At 50.8% G+C, this 17,752-nt stretch overlaps 1 protein-coding gene across 2 annotated transcripts in view; it reads right to left on the bottom strand.

Moving 5' to 3' along the window:
* CERK (ceramide kinase) overlaps positions 1-17,752 on the bottom strand; it is a 46,070-nt gene that overhangs the window by 22,252 nt on the left and 6,066 nt on the right. For both annotated transcript variants that reach the window (XM_043966466.1, XM_043966464.1), the window contains exons 2-5: positions 8,340-8,453; positions 7,543-7,665; positions 3,284-3,409; positions 329-392 (exon numbers count right to left, since the gene is read on the bottom strand). In XM_043966466.1, the coding sequence (XP_043822401.1) occupies positions 329-392; positions 3,284-3,409; positions 7,543-7,665; positions 8,340-8,453 (427 nt within the window). The remainder of the gene's footprint in view (positions 1-328; positions 393-3,283; positions 3,410-7,542; positions 7,666-8,339; positions 8,454-17,752) is intronic.

Raw genomic sequence — 17,752 nt, 5'->3', positions numbered from 1 at the left:
GGAGAATGAAGGAATGGTCACCGCACACAAACTTGTGAGGGGCTTAGCTGCTCTTCTCTTTGTGATCCCCCCTCCCCTACTGACAGGAGGGAGGGAGCAGCTATGGAGTCTCAGAGGAGAAACTCCGAACCAGAACCACAAGGGCAGAAAGCAGGCCCTGGGAGGTTCTACACCATTTCCTAGACAAGGAGAGCCCCTACTCTCCACCCTTCCCATCACTGCCTCAAAAAAAGGAATCACAAAGTTAAACAGATTCATAAAACCCAATGGGTAATTCCATGTTTCCTGGATATACTTTTTAAATCAAGAGGCAAGAACCCTTACTTACCCATCATATTTCTCAATATTAATTTCAAATAAACTGTCCTTGGCATGGTTAGCATGTTCAGTAACTGTGGAGAATAAGCATGTAATTTATAGTTAAGTTCTCATGAGAAATAATCATCCATAAAATATCATTTTATGGCATTTAAATGAAAACAAGGAAACAATGCTTCAGAATCTGGCTACGTATCACACCGCCAACAACAGGAAGTGGCGTCTCTGGTGACAGTAGTAGTAAGAAAGATTAATTCTTCAACACTTGGCTTAGGAATACTTACAAATAAACCAGAAGTCACAAAGACCTCTCGTCTCTGAAAAGACCAAAACTGAACTGTCAGAAAAGGACGGATGTTTTAGAAGGCCCTCTCCCCAGAGGGATCCCAGTGACCCACGTCAGACACCACCTGGAGGAGAGAACCAGCCGGGCCAAGGGAGCAGTTTCTGCTGACAGCAGGAGGCAGGCGAGGCACGGGCTCTCCCTGGCTTAGAGGCCCTCTAGGAGGGCATCAGTCAAAGGTGGACGCTCAGAGGTGATGGGCCCAGTGCTCTTTACAACGTTACACTCTAGGTGAAGGTGAAAAGGGGCCAGAGGGCAATTCTTTCCATTTCCAATCAAGGATGAAGAGCGCCCAGTGTGCACATGGGCTGTGCTGAGGGACGGACAAGCTGACTGACGAGGAGCTCTATCTGGGACAGATACCAAGCCTGGGAAAGGGGCAGCCACCAGAGCTGAACAGGAAGAAGAGCACAGGCGGGATCACTCTGGGGAACTGAACAAACCTCTCTCTCAAAAAAGCCTCCTGGTTTTGGTAGCAGCATTCTTCCCGTGATGCTGGATGGCTGTGAGTCACGGGTCACCACAGTTACCAATGAAGCAGAGCTGAGGGCGTGGGGGGTGGGGGCAGGCACATGACAAATGAAGAAGTGAAAGGGAGAAGTCGGAGCAGAGTTGTCGTCTGGGCTGTACGGCAGCCACAGAGCAGAGGGAGAGCCTGCTGATGCTGATGCTGACGGCAGCGGCCTCCTCTGTGGGCCTCAGCGGGCCTTGACGAGCGGAGTGAGGACCCAGGCTGGTGGGAACTTGCTTTGGCGTCCCCAAGAGTCTGGGGCTTCCCGATGGCCGTGGGGAAGGTGAGGCGATGATTCTGCTGCAGCCGTTCTATCCCTTTTCTAGGTATGCTCCCTCCTCTAAGGAGACGAGTCCTCCCCTCTGCTTCCTCCTAAGCAGCGACCAGGGTCTTTCTGGTGGGCATCAGGCTCTCTGCTGGTGGGGACGGTCTGCACCAAGGGAGCGCTGCCAGGCACAGTTACGTTTCAGCACCACGTTGGCAGGCTCACACTCTGCTCGTGGATGAGATGGAGATCCTATGGCTTAGGGGATAATGGGATGACTGGACCACAGATTAGTCATTAATGTTGACCTGCGACAAAGGGCTATGTACTTGACCCTGAGCTGGTCCACATTTGTGTGGGTGATGCGGATGCATGGGGTGACTGGACGCTCCTTCGACAAGCAGGTGATGTGGGCACTGGGGAGCATCTGAATCCCTTTCCACCCCAGCTCTGGCCTCCTTCTTCAGCCTCATTTCACATCACTCCCCTTCTCGCACTGCATCCCGGCAAGGTGGTCTGCTTATGTGCCAGGGACACACTCCCTCCTCCCAGAGGCCGTGCCGCCACCCAGAGTGGCCTTTTCAGATGGCCCCGGCCGCCGGTGTTGTCTTCCCTTCAAACTGGATTATGCCGATCTGAAGCCTAGCAGATGGGCAGGCGCGGCTCCACTGCTGGTTGTCTATTGCTGGCATCCATGACCATAAATACCGATTGGACCGGATGGAGAGCCAATACCTTATACAACAGAGAGCTCTCCGAAGGCCAGAACAAAGGGCCGGAGAGACCGAGAAGCTCAATCATGCCAACAAGAGGTACTGAAGTCGAGCTCCCCAAATAACTATGCAGGAAAGGCAGAGGGGTTGGCCAGGCCAGGTATAGGGCAGCTCCAGGGCTTTCAGCGAGCTACCATCCAGTGGTGGCTCAATGTTGGCCCGGGGTGGCCGGGTTCTCGGTACACTCCCGAGGAGGTGAGGTCATGCTACAACTGTAGCAAGGCTAAACCTAGGACACTGTGTTCAGTTCTAAAGACACAGATGACAGACAGCCAAGAGGTCACTCAACTGAAGGCCAGTGGAAAGGACTCTGCCTCTTGGGATATCCAAGACCTCCACACGGCCGTCCAGCCATTCAAGGGCTGTCCTGTGGAACATGCCTGTATCCAAGCTCTTTAGCTTGGCCTCTGAGGGCAGAGCACGAGACAGTGGGTGAAGACAGAGGGAGGAGGACTCGGGCCTGGGGCAAGACAAAGGTCTTCAGAACTAGAGCCTCCCTAAACTGGCTGGGCTGGCACCGCTGCAGGAGACGGGCACTGCCCATCTCCGGGAGCCTTCCAACAGAGGGTGAGGGAGGGGCCGCTCCCGCATTCACGGAGTGTTGTTGGAGGGCCTCTGGACGCGGCACAAGCTGAACTCAGGTCACCTGGGAGGCTCCTTCCAGCTCTTGATAGCATTCCCTGATCTCATGAAGCCCATCCACCCATCTAGCCAGGCTGTACCCTTTAACCTGGATTTTTTAGCCATAGAATTGTGAGTAATTAACCTTCTGTTTAAGCCAATCATCTTGTAAAGCAGCTTTGCTTATCTTTGTCACCCCAGTAGGTGCTTCATAAATCCTTGTGAAGAGCTCACGTTCCCATAGCGCTCCAAGGTCTGCAGAGTGCTCCTGGGGAAGGGTTGTTCCCAGAGGGATGAGCCAGGTAACAAGGGTCACAGGGGAGATGCTAGTGCCAGTCTTCTTGGAGGGCTCTCCCCACACCCCGTGCCACACACAAAAGGCACCTTTCCGCAAACACTTACAGTGACAATACGCTCTGCTGATTTCATTAAAACAAAGAGAGGGGCCTTACCAATGACATCAGCAGTGACAGACGCTAGATTAAACAGCGGCACGACCTTCTGTTCATATATTCGCTTGCCTTGTCTTTTTCCTCCAAAGGGATTAATATACACAAGTAAGTGCTTTGGTCTACATGCTACAGGGAGAAAAGAAGGAGATCTGAATCACAATGGGTCAACAATGATGACACAAGTGCAGATAAGAGAGGCATTCACAAAACAAACATGGTAATGATTTCAGAACCTTAAAGTCTTTTCATAGTGGGAGCGCCATTGCACCATTTTTTTCATGTAAGAGCCTCCTCCATAGACAGAGCGTCTGATGAAGAGGCAGGAAGACCAGCCACCATTCCAGAGCCTCTTGTGAGCACCGAGGGGTTAAGTGACTGCCCTAGGGTCGTCAGATACAAGACCTGAAGCCAGGGCTTCCTCTCTGGACTCCCTTTAGATGCTCAGCACAAGGCGTCTCCCACAGGACAGGCTCGATAAGAAAAAAAAAAGGGAATAAAGAAAAAGGAAGAGAAGCAAAAGAAGAAAAGGCAAACTTGGGTCCACATTCATCAGGCATCCTGTCCACCAACTACTCTGAGAGAAAGTGACTGACTAGAGTAGACTCTTCTTAAATATTTGTTTGGTTCACTCAAGAGTCAAGCACAAAACTTGCGACAAAAAAATGTGATTCAAAAGTCATGAGCAAAAGAACTTTGGAAACAAAGACGCGAGGAAGAAGGCGTACTGAGGAGAACCAAAGCCATTTGGGATGAGAACAAATGAAAAGAGGGTAAAACAAATGTTAACACGAGCAATTGAAAAAAGAAACCTTTCAACCATAGAACTAATAGGGTTTTCCCAAAGTGTGTGGGGCTCTGTTGGGGAAGGCGACTCATAGGCACTGAGGCAGAGCCTACCTCACCAAAGACCCCCGACAGCCCCGGGAAGAGAGGCCAAGTGGAGGCCGAGGATGTGTCCCTGCCTGCTCTGCAGAGCTGCCCAACGGAGCTCCGCTCTGGCCCCAGAGGCGCCTCCTCTGGGTCTCTGCCTGAACTTCCCCCAAGGCACCACATGGCTATTTCGCTAAGGTCCCCCATCCTATTCATGGCCTGGGGAAGATGAGCCAAGATGGAGGAGGAGCGCAGCTCCCCCCCCCCCACTACTCCCATAAAAGGCCCAACACGAATGGTAGAACAAATGGGCTGGGGAAGTCCAAGGAGAAACCACAGCGGGTCACAAACTCCAGCCAGAGACGAGTGGCCGGGGCTGGATCTCCTGTGACTTCCAGGAGCCTCCGCTTTGAGGATGGGCCCAGGTGGCCACCCCGTTTCCACTCTGGACTTGGCCACAGTGACTCTGCTGCCTCCTTAGGCTGGAACTTCTTGGGCTGAGGGCCTTCTCAGACTGGGACATCTCCCCTGGATACTCCTTCCGCTGGTGAGTTCTTTCCCGGGGCTCTTTTAGGGATGGGTGCAGGCGGCCCTGCCTCACTGCCCTCTTGGGTGTGCTTCTGATCCTGCAGACTGTGGCACCGTGGCCTCCTCACACCATCCCCTCCCCTCCCTCTTCCATCTGCTCCTGGAGGGCAGGGACCTTCTCTTCATTTGGATGTGTGCCCGAGCCCTGGGACACAGCAGTCAGTGCTCACAGCCTGGCCGAGGAGCAGGAGTGGTCCAGGAGGTCAGGCCCGCCTACAGTGGACACAGACTCGGCACACCTTGCCAGAATGTTTCTTTTCAAGGTTCAGCTCAGTCGTCCACTCTTTTATGAAGCCCTTCTTAAACCCAGGCCGCCTCCAGCTATTACTGCCCTCTCCGTCCTCAAATTACTTTGTGATTTATTTACCTGTGCGCATGCTGGACCTCTCTTAATAAAATGGAAGCTCTTGGAGGCAAAGGACTGTCTATCTTTGTATTCCATTAGATGGCAAATAACTACAGTCCTAACAAGCGCTCTAAGACCTGCTATCAAAGTTGCCCATGACCTTTTTTTTTTCTTTTTTTTTTTTGGTGAGGCAAGTGACTTGCCCAGGGTCACACAGCTAGTAAGCGTCAAGTGTGTGAGGCTAGATTTGAACTCAGGTCCTCCTGACTCCAGGGCCGGTGCTCTATCCACCTTTTCAAGACGCCCTCCCCCTCTTGGTTCTCCTCCTCCCACTCCTTCTCTTTCCCCCCTTCCCTGTCACTCCTCCCAGTCCCTCAGGCTCCCGGCCTGAGTCACCTTGGCTTCTTCATTCTCTTCTACTCCCCATGTCCAAGATGGAGCCAAGGCCTGACGCTTCACTTCTGCAGCATGCATCCCTTGAATGCATCTCTCCTCAGCACCTCACACCTGGACCACTGCCATAGCTTCTCCTGGCTGGTACCTCTGCCTCCAGTCTCTGTCCACTACAATCCATTCTTGACTCAGCTGCCAGTGAGCCTTCTAAAGCCCCTCCTCCTGTCAGTCCCGCCCCCATTCAATGCCCCAGGGGCTCCCTCCAGTGACTCCCCCAGGCTGTGCCTCAGGGTCTGTCCCCCTGCTGGGATTCCAGCTCTCCTCAGTCCCACTCACAATTCCACCTTCTGCAGGGCCTTCTCTTGGTCATTTGTACACAGTTTGCATGTTGTCTTCCCCATTAGACCATTAGACCGGGAGCTCCTGGAAGGTGGGGCCTGTGTCCTGGGCTTCCTTTGTACCCCCTGCGTAGAACATGCCTGGCAGACATTAAAGAGCAGGGACTCTACTCTGCCCTTCTTTGCTCCCCCAGGGCTTAGCTACCTGTTGGGAATGTGCTGGGCATCTAATAAATGCCCGTTAACTTCCCACCACTGCTAAATTAATCTTCCCTTCTGCACGGATCGGGTCCAGCCCATAGAGTAAAGTTCCGGGTGCTCTGCCCAGCACTGCAAGCCCTCTGCGATCTGAAGCCAGCCTCCTTTACGAACCTTGTCTCTCATGACTTTGCCTCCATATCGTCTCAAATTTAATGAAACTCTTTATCAGTTCCCTGAACACACCCTAAAAATCTCCCAACTCCATGCCTTTATTTATACTGCTTCCCATGCCTGGAGTGCCCTCCCCTCCCAACTTTACCTAATAAATTCCTATTTATGCTTTAAAACTCAACTCCAGGGGGCGGCTCGGTGGCACAGTGGATAAAGCACCAGCCCTAGATTCAGGAGGACCTGCAAATCTGACACTTGACACTTACTAGCTGTGTGACCGTGGGCAAGTCGCTTAACCTTCACTGCCCTACCAAAAACAACAACAACAACAACAACAAAAAACCCAACTCCAAAGCTACCTGCTTTAGGAAGAGAAGCGCACCACCCAAATTCTCAGGGCAATGGCCTTCTCCTTGAGACCTTCTTTCACAGTCTGTTTTGTTATTCTATTCTAATGAACTTATTTAATATTCGTTGTATAGATTATAGATTATAGATTATCATGTCTTATCCCCTACTAGATATCATATCCTCCAGAGAAAAGAAACAAGGGTTATCTAAGTTTATTAACTCATGAAGCAACTTGTACATTTTAAATAAATATTTGTCAAAGTGAGTCAGTGAGTCCACTACCACAGAGGCAGATCTGTGTCTTCAGAAAACACTCATGTTAACAATGACTTATGAAAACGAGATGTAAGAGTGTCCTTGTGTCTCTTCACATCATTCTACACAGAATGAAGCCCTTCACTGGCTCTAGAAGCTCAAAGGTAAATGTTCAATAACCACGGAATTGGGGCGGGGTCGGGGGGGAAGTGGTGACTGAACACAGAAAAGGGTGAGGAGCCTGGCAATAAATGAAAGGAGGGAGGGCAGTAAAACAAAGCTGAAAAGGCTGTGAGGCTGAGATCTAGTAGGAAAAAGTAAAAAAAACAACTAGAAGGGGCCTTCCCAAATGAGGCTCCTTGTGCAGTGGGCAAGAATGAAAGGAGGCTGGCTGACCACATGGGGAAAGACCATGAAACACAAGGGCCCTACTGGGCCACAACGTCAACACGTCTGAACAAGCCCCCGTCTTCACTGGAAAATAATCTCCAGGCCACCTGACCTGGGCAGCCTGGAAAGGGGTCTGCTGTGTAGCCCCTCCCCTTGATCCTGTCCAGACTGAAAGCACCGCCCAGGAGGGATGGGTGCTCCACTGAGTCAGGGTCCCCTCAACAATGACTTCAATCAAGCCCCACCCCGCTAAGGATGGATCCCAAGGAAGGGAGGGGCAAAGAAAGGCCCACCGAGGATAACAAGACAATAATGAACTCCTCTCTTTTTCGTACATTTAGATGTCAGAAACTTACTCAGCTTCTCAAGCAACTCTCTGAGCGTCTGTATCCACTGGTTACAGAGCATTTCATCCGTGCCCCAGAAGGTCACATGACTGCACCGCCAGCGGTGACGCCGTGCCCTCTTCACATAGTACACTACAAAAAGAAACACATGTGTCAGTCCCAAGTGGGTGATCCTCAGGGGCTCAGTGCATTCAGAGTAACTGGCCAGGCTGTCAAATGTCTTAGGCTGCATGATGACTATAATAAACAGGGTGCATTAATGACTAAAGGATAAATGCTTTGCTATAAAATGATGCAAAAGAAGGGGAGGGGGCACCTAGGTGGCAAAGCGGATAAAGCATAGGCCCTGGATTCAGGAGGACCTGAGTTCAAATCCAGCTTCAGACACTTGACATATACTAGCTGTGTGACCCATGGCAAGTCACTTAGCACTCATTGCCCCACAAAAAAAGAAAGAAGGAGAGGGGGCAAAGAACTCATACTGGAAAGTTTTAGGAAAAATAACCTGTGGGACACTGAGCAGGTCCATTGTGGCCCAACAACCCTGCACCAAACTCAGACAGGGTCTGTACATATGTCTTTTTTTTTTTTTTGGGGGGGGTGAGGCAATTGGGGTTAAGTGACTTGCCCAGGGTCACACAGCTAGTAAGTGTTAAGTGTCTGAGGCTGGATTTGAACTCAGGTACTCCTGACTCCAGGGCCGGTGCTCTATCCACTGCGCCACCTAGCTGCCCCTGTACATATGTCAAAGAAGCAGGGAGCAGATCTGACCTTCCCAGGACCCCACGGGACAGCTGCATCATTACCTGTAAAGGCATAAGGCTTTGACATTTTTTGCCATTTTCCACTATGGTAGTGCTTCTCATCAATCTCAGTTTCTTCTACAGTGATAATCTCCGAAACAGGAACTGAACAGGTATCTGTCAAGACAAACAGTGAGAAAAGCCAATGTTAAAGGGAGAAATTTATGAGCATATTCAAGGGAGATAAAATCCAGTGTTCTCACTTCAATTCATAAAGTATTGGAAGCAAAAATAAGGCAGATGCCACTTTAATCTTTGTGACAGGTAAGAAGATGACGATGGAGCACAGTCCATTTGGAAAAAGAAGAAAGAAAACGCCCCGGCGGAAATGTTTGTAAAGTATAAAGAACAGCAAGGAAAAAGCCACTGCCTCCCTGCCCCTCTTCCATTCCCTCCTCCCTTGGCAGATGACCTCATGGGAGGACTGGGGCCAGTGTCAGATACTTCTGATTCATGGAGTGGTTTTACTAAAGTGCCTTTTTCTTGTTCCTCTTTCTCTTTTTTATAAAGGATGGTTCTGTGAGAGGGAAAAGAGAAGGGCACAGTTGAAAATTTAGGAAATGCAAACTCAAAAGACATGAACAAAATCTCTTTTATTTTAAAAAGAAAAAGACTACGTGCCGTATATCTCCATGGCTGTAGTGAAGCTTCAAGGAGTCAATGTAGAGAGATCACCATATGGAAAGAATCATTTGCCATCTCAGAGGCCCCTGAAGGTCTTTGAAGCAGATGAGGGATGTGGTCAGGCCTGTACCTTCAGATGAAGAGCTTGGCAGCTGTCTGAAGGAGGACGGATCAGCGAGCAGAGGGACGAGAGGCCAGGAGGCCAATCGGGAGGGGACTCTAGCCATCCCGATGGGTGATGAGGGCCTGAGCTGGGGCGATCACTGGGGGACAGGAAAGAAGGGGCCGATGCAAGAGAACTGACAAGATTTGGTAGCATCTGGGGGTTTGCTTGTTTATAAAATGAAGGGGTTGAACTAGCTGGCCTTGAAGACCCCTTCCAACAGCTCTCCCAGAGCCTAAAGGCTCGTTACACACTTTACTATATTATCTCATTTCCTCTTTACAACAGCCCTCTAGCTGTAAGAGAGCAGGCAGATTTCAGAGAACTCTGGGAAGACTTACATGGACTGATGCTGAGTGAAGGGAACAGAACCAGGAGAACATTGTACACAGAAACAGCAATACTGTGCAATGATCAACTGTGATAGACTTGGGCAGCGCAATGTAAGGAGGTTGGGACCTGTCGACAGAAGAGCTGTGTTCAAATCCTGCCTCATATTTACTAGCTTTGTGACCCTGGGCTAGTCATTAGCACCTTGTAGTCTTAGCTTCCTCACTGGTAAATGGATCACTTTACAACATAGAAGTTGAAAAAACTTGGTGGGCCAGGGAGGACAATGTGAACACCGTGGAATCTTTGGCACACTCTTACTCAATGATAACAACTAATGACGTGGATGAAAAGAGGGCAGGTGTGTAAGAGGCCAGCAGGATAGCGATACAGTGAATTCTCAATCCTCTGCTGACAAGACAGGCGCCACTCTGCTGTCCCACCAAACACAGGATGAATCCGCAAAGCTAAGTGCCAAATGCATTCATTCTTCTAAAAAGAAAACAACTCCAACCCCACAACAATTCAGAAGAACAAAACAAAGTACTGCCCTGCACACTGGCTTTAATGGGATGACCCTACTAAGAGCATTTGACCGAAAGAAGTGACTGTTTTCATACCTCAGCCTGGTTTCCAAGTATCCCTCCCTTCCCTCCTCCTCCCTGAGAAGCAGCCCATAGACCAAAGATGTCTTTAAAGACAAAACAGTGTCATCAGTGAGTATGAAGCTAGGTGTGGTGCACGACGCCTCTGCACAGGGCGAGCCAGCTCTTGCGTCCTACACAAGTCTCCCAATTGCATGTGTCTTTCCATGTCCGTGGCTGTAGTCACTGTGTCCAGTGTTCTCATGGTTCGGCATTCCAGGCCTCTCTGTATTCTGCACATTCTTCACTTCTCACAGCCCAGGAAAACCCCGCCCCACTCCCGGTTGCCATTGAGGGGCATCTGTTCTTTGCCATTCCTGCCACCATGCTCCTCTCTAGTTAATGGGTAGTAGTAGCAGCGGGGGTGGCAAGAGTAACAGCTCGCATTACGTAGGGCTTACTATATGCCAAGCACTTTATGATTATTATCTCATTTGATTCTCACAACAGCCCCGAGAGGTAGAGATCAGGAAAACTTCGACACAGCTTGGGTGACTGGTCCAGGGGTATACACCCTCCAAGTGTCTGAGGCTGAATCTGAACTCAGGGCTTCCTGACTCCAGGGCTGGTACTGTCCATCTGGCTGTCCTTGGTACAAATGGAAAACACTGCTATGAGATGCTGTTAATTTTATTGGATTTTCCTGAGCTGACCACAGAACTTGGAACTGTACATGCTTTAAATGGTATACAGCACGTGAGCAATTAGGAGGAGTTTCTGCTGGGCCACGGAGAAGGCCACATTTGTTGTTACAAATCCAACAGAAACGAGCTGAGTTTGCTGAGTGCTGCAAATCTCTAGATGAGTGCGTGACCCAGGAAGGCTCTGCCTAGGGTGAAAAAGCAATCGCCCGTGGAGGGGAATGAGAACATTTTCCAGGCTTCAGGCACTTTTCCATGGTGATGCTCCAGTCAGATCCCTTTCGAACACATTGTCCAATGAAGACAACCACAGAGGGGAGGAAGAGTGAGACTGACACATACGATAAGATGGAGGAGGGCCGGAACCAAAGGCAGCCTTTGGAGCCTAGCACCGGCTTAGGCCCCACAGCCCCATTAACCAATACCAGGGCTCCAACAACCTTTGGAGGCATCCAGGATCCCACCAGAGAGGCCACTTCCTTCCCCCGACTCCCACCCCACAGAAGGCCCACCCAATGCCCTCGCAGACTTCCAGTATCGCAGGCTCTTGAGGCAACCCTCGGCCTGCCCGTGTGCGGCCCATCCACCCAGCTCACCCCCCATTCCAGGCCGAGGCATCCCGGATGAGATGTCACCCACACAAATCCTCTTGTGACAATGGAGACGCACACTCAGTGATTCATTTTCCGTCTTTTCTCCACTGGGGATCGCTATTCTTTTTCACAGACTTTCGGTCAGAACCCACCCTAATTGTGAAATAAAAGTTTGGAAGGGGATTCAATCAGAATAGCAGCGAACGTGTTTATAGTGCTGGCAAAGCACCTCACAAAGTCCATCACATCTGAACCTCGCCACAACCCTGGGAGGTGGGGGCTGTTATTATCTCCATTTTACAGAGGAGGAAACGGAGACAGACAGAAGTGATGTGATTTGCCCAGGGCCCCACAGCCAGCAGGAGGTTGGGGCAGAACTTGCACTTGGTTCTTCCGGTCTCCTGGTCTAGCACGGTACCCACTGCGCTGCCAACCCACTGTTCTTATTTGAAGCATAAGATCCAATGGGCTGCAGGTAAGCAGGGCAGAAGAGCCCCTGTGAAGCACACGTAGGCGGGATGTGCAGCCGAATGGAACAGTCACATCACCTCCAGGACTCTTCCCCCTAGCCCACAACGCCCCTCTCCCAATAGACTAATCATAGAATGGGTAACAAGTACGCCTGGCAGTATCCTAAGGAACAAATGACTAGTGCTGTAGGAATCGTCGGCGGGCCTCTCCCTACGTCTCCAGCCAACGAGAAGCAAGGTTTCCGAGCCCTCGTGACCCCAGGCCTCTCTCACAGGCCTCTTGTGTTGAGAAGGATTTCCCCTTTGTTCTGGACGGCTTCCTGCCCTCCTCCTCCTGTGTCCATTCTCTCATCTAACTCCTCATCCCTGGCTACCCCTCCAGGCCTAGATGAACTTTCCCTCCCACCAGCCCCTGAGGAGGCCCGGGAACCCGCCTGGAGCCCAGCCAATGCCCTCTCCTCTTCTGCATTCCCTCTATTACAGTGTTCAATCCTCTTCCAATTGTGCTGGTTTCCACAGACCAGGCCCCGGGATTTCCCCTCCTTTCTCAGGGAGTTGTATCTGGCTCACTGCCCTCTGAATTCCTTCCTGTGCTTAGACCCTCAAACTCACAGTTTCTCCAGTTTTCAAAAATCCCACGACCTCCTCTTTCCATCTACTTCCGCCACATACAGGGATGATCACACTTTAGAGGCCACCATTACCCACAAGATGAGCCAAACCGGGCTGAAGGTAACCCAAGGGCCTCAGAGCTGTCGGTGAGTTGTGGGGTGTCTACCCCAAGCACGTGATGGCTCCCCAGGTGGAACGGGAGGACGAGAACGGTTTGTTCCAACAGCCATGAAGGGGGCTGAAGCAGGTGCCTCGGTCAGACACCGAAGATGCCACGGCCATCCATGGCATTCCAGGCCATTGCCAACCGTCCTGACTCCTGTCTTGCCACAGGACTTCAGTGACTCTGGAAGACAAAGCGGGGCTGACAACGTCGTGCAACTAGGCCTTGCTTAAATCCAATCCACACCTGAGTCGAGACATCAGCCTATGATGCTGCTGGTCCTCTTCAAAACTGAAGGAGAGACCGCAGTCTCTGCCAACGAAGCGGCTCGTCTCATTGGCAAGACTGGCTGCTCTACGTGTGTCCCTGATCCCATCCCTCCCTGATTCTGCGTCAGACGGCCCTTCAATCAGCCCTGCTTCTCTCTCTCTCACCTTCAGCCTCTCAAGATCCTTTCCTACTGCCTTCAAACCTGTCCAGATCTCTCCCTAGACTGGACTCAACCATCCCCAGAAGCTATCATCATGTACCTCTCCTCCTTTTCTTTTCTTTTTGGCGGGACAATGAGGCTTAGTAAGTGTCAAGTGTCTGAGGTCGGATTTGAACTCAGGTCCTCCCGAATCCAGGGCTGGTGCTCTATCCACTGCTCCCCCTAGCTGCCCCCTCCTCCTTTTCTTAGCCAAACTACTACAAGAAAGCTGCCTATACTCTTTACCTTTGTAATCCTGGCTTTTGACCAGGGATGTCTTAATTGCCAAGTTATTTTGCTGGCTTTTCTCAGTTCTCATTCTTCTCGACCTCCCTGCTACCGTCTACACTACCAAACACCCCCTCTTCCTGGATTCTCTCTCCTCTCAGGATCTTTGGGACATTACAGTCTCCTGAGTCTCCTTTCTGCTGCTTCATCGACACACTCCCTAATAGCATCAGTTCCCATGGGTTCAATTGTCATCTTATAACAGCAAATATTTTGTTGCTGCTCCTACTCTTCATGGACCATAGCACACCACGCCAAGGCTACCTCTTTGGGCCTTTAATCCTATCCACGGGGCTTTCTTGGCAAGGATCCTGGGTGGGGGTTTACCATTTTCCTCTCCAGTGGATCCCCTTTTGTCAGAACTCTCCACTATGACCTGTCTGACTTAAGTATGCAGCTCCTGCTTTCACTGAGCTAAGTCAGAGCCTCTGCCATGACAAGGCAGTGATCCAGGAGGGGCACCTAATATTTATCTAAGACTAAGGTTTGCAAAGCACTTTACGTAAATGATCTCACTTGTTCTTCATGGTGACCCAGTGGGAGAGGTACCATTACTAATGCCGTTTTATAACTGGGAAAACTAAGACTGAAACAGGTTAAATGACCTGTCCAGGGCCATGCGCCTTCTAAGTGTCAGATGCAGAATTTGAATTCCTGTTTTGCCAGTTCCCAGTCTTGCTTCCATCCATGAAGCCCCCTGGCTGCCACTATGGAGAGGACTCCTGAATTGATTTATCCAACGCCAGCGTCTGCCCTGAATTTCAATCCTACGTTACCAATGGCCTCTTGGACATCTTAAAGTAAACTTGTCCAAAAGAGAACTCATTACCTTTTCCTCAGAACTCACCCTTCTTCCAAAACATCAAACTTCTGTCTACAGCATCACTGTTGTCACAGATTCAATCCTTCGATCTTCACTCGGCCACCCCAAAGCCCTCATCCGGAGGAACAATGCCTCTGAGGAAGGGGTCCGCCATCCACAATGCCACCAAGGCAAACTATCAAACAGCGGGCACCGACAGGGTAGGCCAACCAGCCTCAGCTGAGCTCCAAGGCACCATCAGGGTGCTGCTGCCAGGGAGATAGTCCAGGAACCCATGCCCAAGAAACCCAGGAGTATCAGTGGGGGAGTGAGGTGATATGGGACGTATGGGAAGACTGCCGAGCAACAGCGAGGGCCCATAACATAACTGGCATCTTCTATGGATAACTCGATCCATATTCTGGGATGCACTTGAAGGCTTCCCTAGCCTACCAAAGACTGTTTCTGCACTTAATCAGACACTGTCCTATAGCGTGACCACTCTGGGCTAACAAGCAAGGGAAGCAGGGAGGAGGAGATGATGAGCCGGATCGGGGAGGAGGGAGGGATGAGGAAACAGGGAAGGCCGGGAAAGGCTCAGGTGATGGAACAGTGAGCACAGGAAATCTTCTCAAATCAGGGCCCCAAGCGCTTGGCGTCCGAGAAGGGGACTGTGGGAGATAAGATGGCAAAGGCAGATTTGGAGGGAGGCTGTGGCAAGCCGGAAGCCAAACTCACAGCACCCTTAGTGTCTCAGTAACGTTTTCACCATGCCCCAGGCCAAAAGAAATATCTAAGAGTTCTGTTTAGGGACTAGTTTGGTCTAAAAACTGAGTAAGTATTTCTGCCCCAACAACTTAGTAACCGTTTGGAAAAATAATATTTTGATTTCATTCTTAAATAACCACAACCACTTACTAAGAGCATGTGTGCATCTGCAGACATTGCAAACTTCTCAAACCTTCCAATCAGACTGGACATAGCCATTCTCATTTCCTATTTCACACTGAATTCCACATGGTGCTTGGATTTTGGGTTTTCTTAATCACAGTAATCCCCTCAAACATCCCGCTTCACAAAGATAGGATGTTGGAAGTAGAAAGTTCCAGAAGTTAATGGCATAGCTAAAAGTCCAACTAACCAAAAATATATCTCAAACATCTGAAGGAATGCAGCTCAATCTCATGTGGAAACTGTAAACTCCCTCCAGCCAGAAGCTGGGTCAAGGTGACTGATGGGTTAGGGTGTTTCCCCGGAGAGCATGCCACCTGCGCCCCAGTGTGTGCAATCTGCCCCAGCAAACCTCAGCCTTAAACATCACACTGAGAAATCTGTGTTTTAGTCTCATAATAAATGTTTGCTAATTGATCCCAGAGGTAAAAGGGAACCACTGAAGGCTTTGGAGCAAAGAAGTGACCTTGGCAGAAATACACAGTCTCAGGAAAACTTGATGCCTGCTGCTACACAAAGGTCAGACTGAGGGGTGCTGTGTAACTGCTCTGACTCAGGGCTGTCTGGTGAATGCACCCACTGCATGCGACTCCTGCAGAGTCACAAGACCCACTCACCCAAGGCTGATCAAGCCCCAGGATGCCCTTAGGTCTTTTCCTTTTTGCATCTTTTATTGCAAGTACTTGCAATTTCCAAACTAGGCTGCAAAGGCACAAAACCTGGAGGCCACTGGCTGGCTATCAAACAGCAAACTCCCTAAATCAAAGACTCAATGAGCAGTTCTCACATTTCTAGAGCTTATTCCCTTACTAGGAAATGAAGGAAATGGGCCCTTTCTCCTTCTCTTTCATAGACTGGTGACAAAATAGCTCATTTACAGGGTAGACTTGGCATGTGACAGGAAGCCTCCCTTCAAAGTCATCGCAGCTCAGCGTGACGGCTGCCATTCAGTCATTTGGTCGTGTCTGACTCTTGGTGGCCCCGTGGACCACAGCACACCAATACTGTCCACGGGGTTTTCATGGCAAAGATACTGGAGTGGTTGGCCATTTCCTTCTCCAGTGGGTTAAAGAAAACAGCTTGCCCAGGGTCACCCAGCTCCTAAGTGACTCCAGGCCCAGTCTGTGCCCCGCCCCCCCCCCAATGCATGTGGTAGTGAAGCCTCCAGGAGCCACAGGGCCCACGAGGGGATGGAAAGGCTGTAACCAGATTTCTCTAGGGGAACCCCTGCACACGCCAGGGGCCTGTTGGGGCCTCATCATGAGCCACAAAGCTGCTTTTCTGGTGTCGTGTGTAAATCGGAGAGGCGCCTATGAACACCCCAGACTACATAAAGCAGCACATTGAGTTGGTTGTCTCCTAATCACCCAGAACAGGCCCTCTCTGGCCTGGCCAGACATCTTCCAGGCAGGCACTGAACACTGGCCTAGGCAGCTCCCAAGGTCCTTCCAGCTCTATCTTTCGGGGCCTGAGGAGGAGTTGTCTGTGGTTGTGGGGAAGACAGACTGGAGAGAGGGAGGCCATTGAGGAGCCATCTTCAAAGTCCAAGCAGCACCTCTGGGCGCACTGTCCCCCCAAAAGACGGCAATACAAGAGAGAAAAGAGCTATTGCTGTGACAGAGAAGCATGTTAAAGCACACACCGTGGCTCAGGAAAACAGCTGGCAAGCTGTGCTCTGACTTGTCTGCAGAAAAAATGCCCAGAGGCAGAGAAGCATTCCTACAGCAGGCTGACCTTATGTGCCACTCGCACATCTGCAAAGACCGTAGTATTCTGGACTTCGACTGTGGCCGTAACGCCCAGATGGCTGCAGCTCCCCACCTGGTTCTGTGACTCTCTCTGTTCTCTGCAGTTTCGCCAGACTGGCTTCCTCACATGAGCTACCTCCCCCATGGCCTCTGTCCTGGCCATGGCCCATGCACGGAGTGCACCCCCAAGTCTTGAAAGTCTTCAAGCAAGGACTAGGCCAGTTTGGGGAGCTGATGGAGAAGGCCTCCTGGGTCCAGAAGAGCCTCTCCGGGCTTGCCTCCCTCCCTCTGCGGGTTTCGGAGCACTGGGCCTGACTCTTATCTTCATCCCATCATGCCACCTCATGCCCTGCTGATTTGTCTGCCAGTCACTCGTCTTTCCCCCATTACACAATATGCACCTAGAAGGCAGGGCCAGAATTCTTGTTTAATCTTCCATTCCCAAGCTCATAAAATGTAATAAAGACTTTCAGAGATCTCCATCGTGTGGGCGAGAGAAAATAAACCAACGAAATGACTGGAGTCAGTGCGAGATGTTCTGCTGAGTGAGAATGAGCAGCAGTGAAACAGGAATTAGGAGGGAAAACCCTTCAGAGGAAGTTCCCAGAGAGAAGGCAGCCAGAGCAGGTGAAACAGCCTCACAAGGGCCAACTCTGGGCCCAGCCCCTGGCCAGAGTATGGCTGGGGAGGGGGCTGGAGGCAAACCGTGGGGAGTCTTCGAGGCCGGGCTGAGCCCAGAGCCGATTTCTCTCTCCCAAGGAATGCAGGATTTAGAGCAGACGGCGACCCCTGTCAAAGGATTCTGATGCTCTCCAATTTATACATGCCAAGAGGGAGGCACAGAGATGGTGTGAGCGAGTGGCTCAGAGCACCATCGGCTCCCCCAGGCCGGTGCAGCAGGCGGGTGCAGGCCTGTCT

Source organism: Dromiciops gliroides, chromosome 5, assembly GCF_019393635.1.
Source record: "Dromiciops gliroides isolate mDroGli1 chromosome 5, mDroGli1.pri, whole genome shotgun sequence".
Lineage (NCBI taxonomy): Eukaryota > Metazoa > Chordata > Mammalia > Microbiotheria > Microbiotheriidae > Dromiciops > Dromiciops gliroides.
This window is presented reverse-complemented; position numbering and strand designations above follow the sequence as displayed.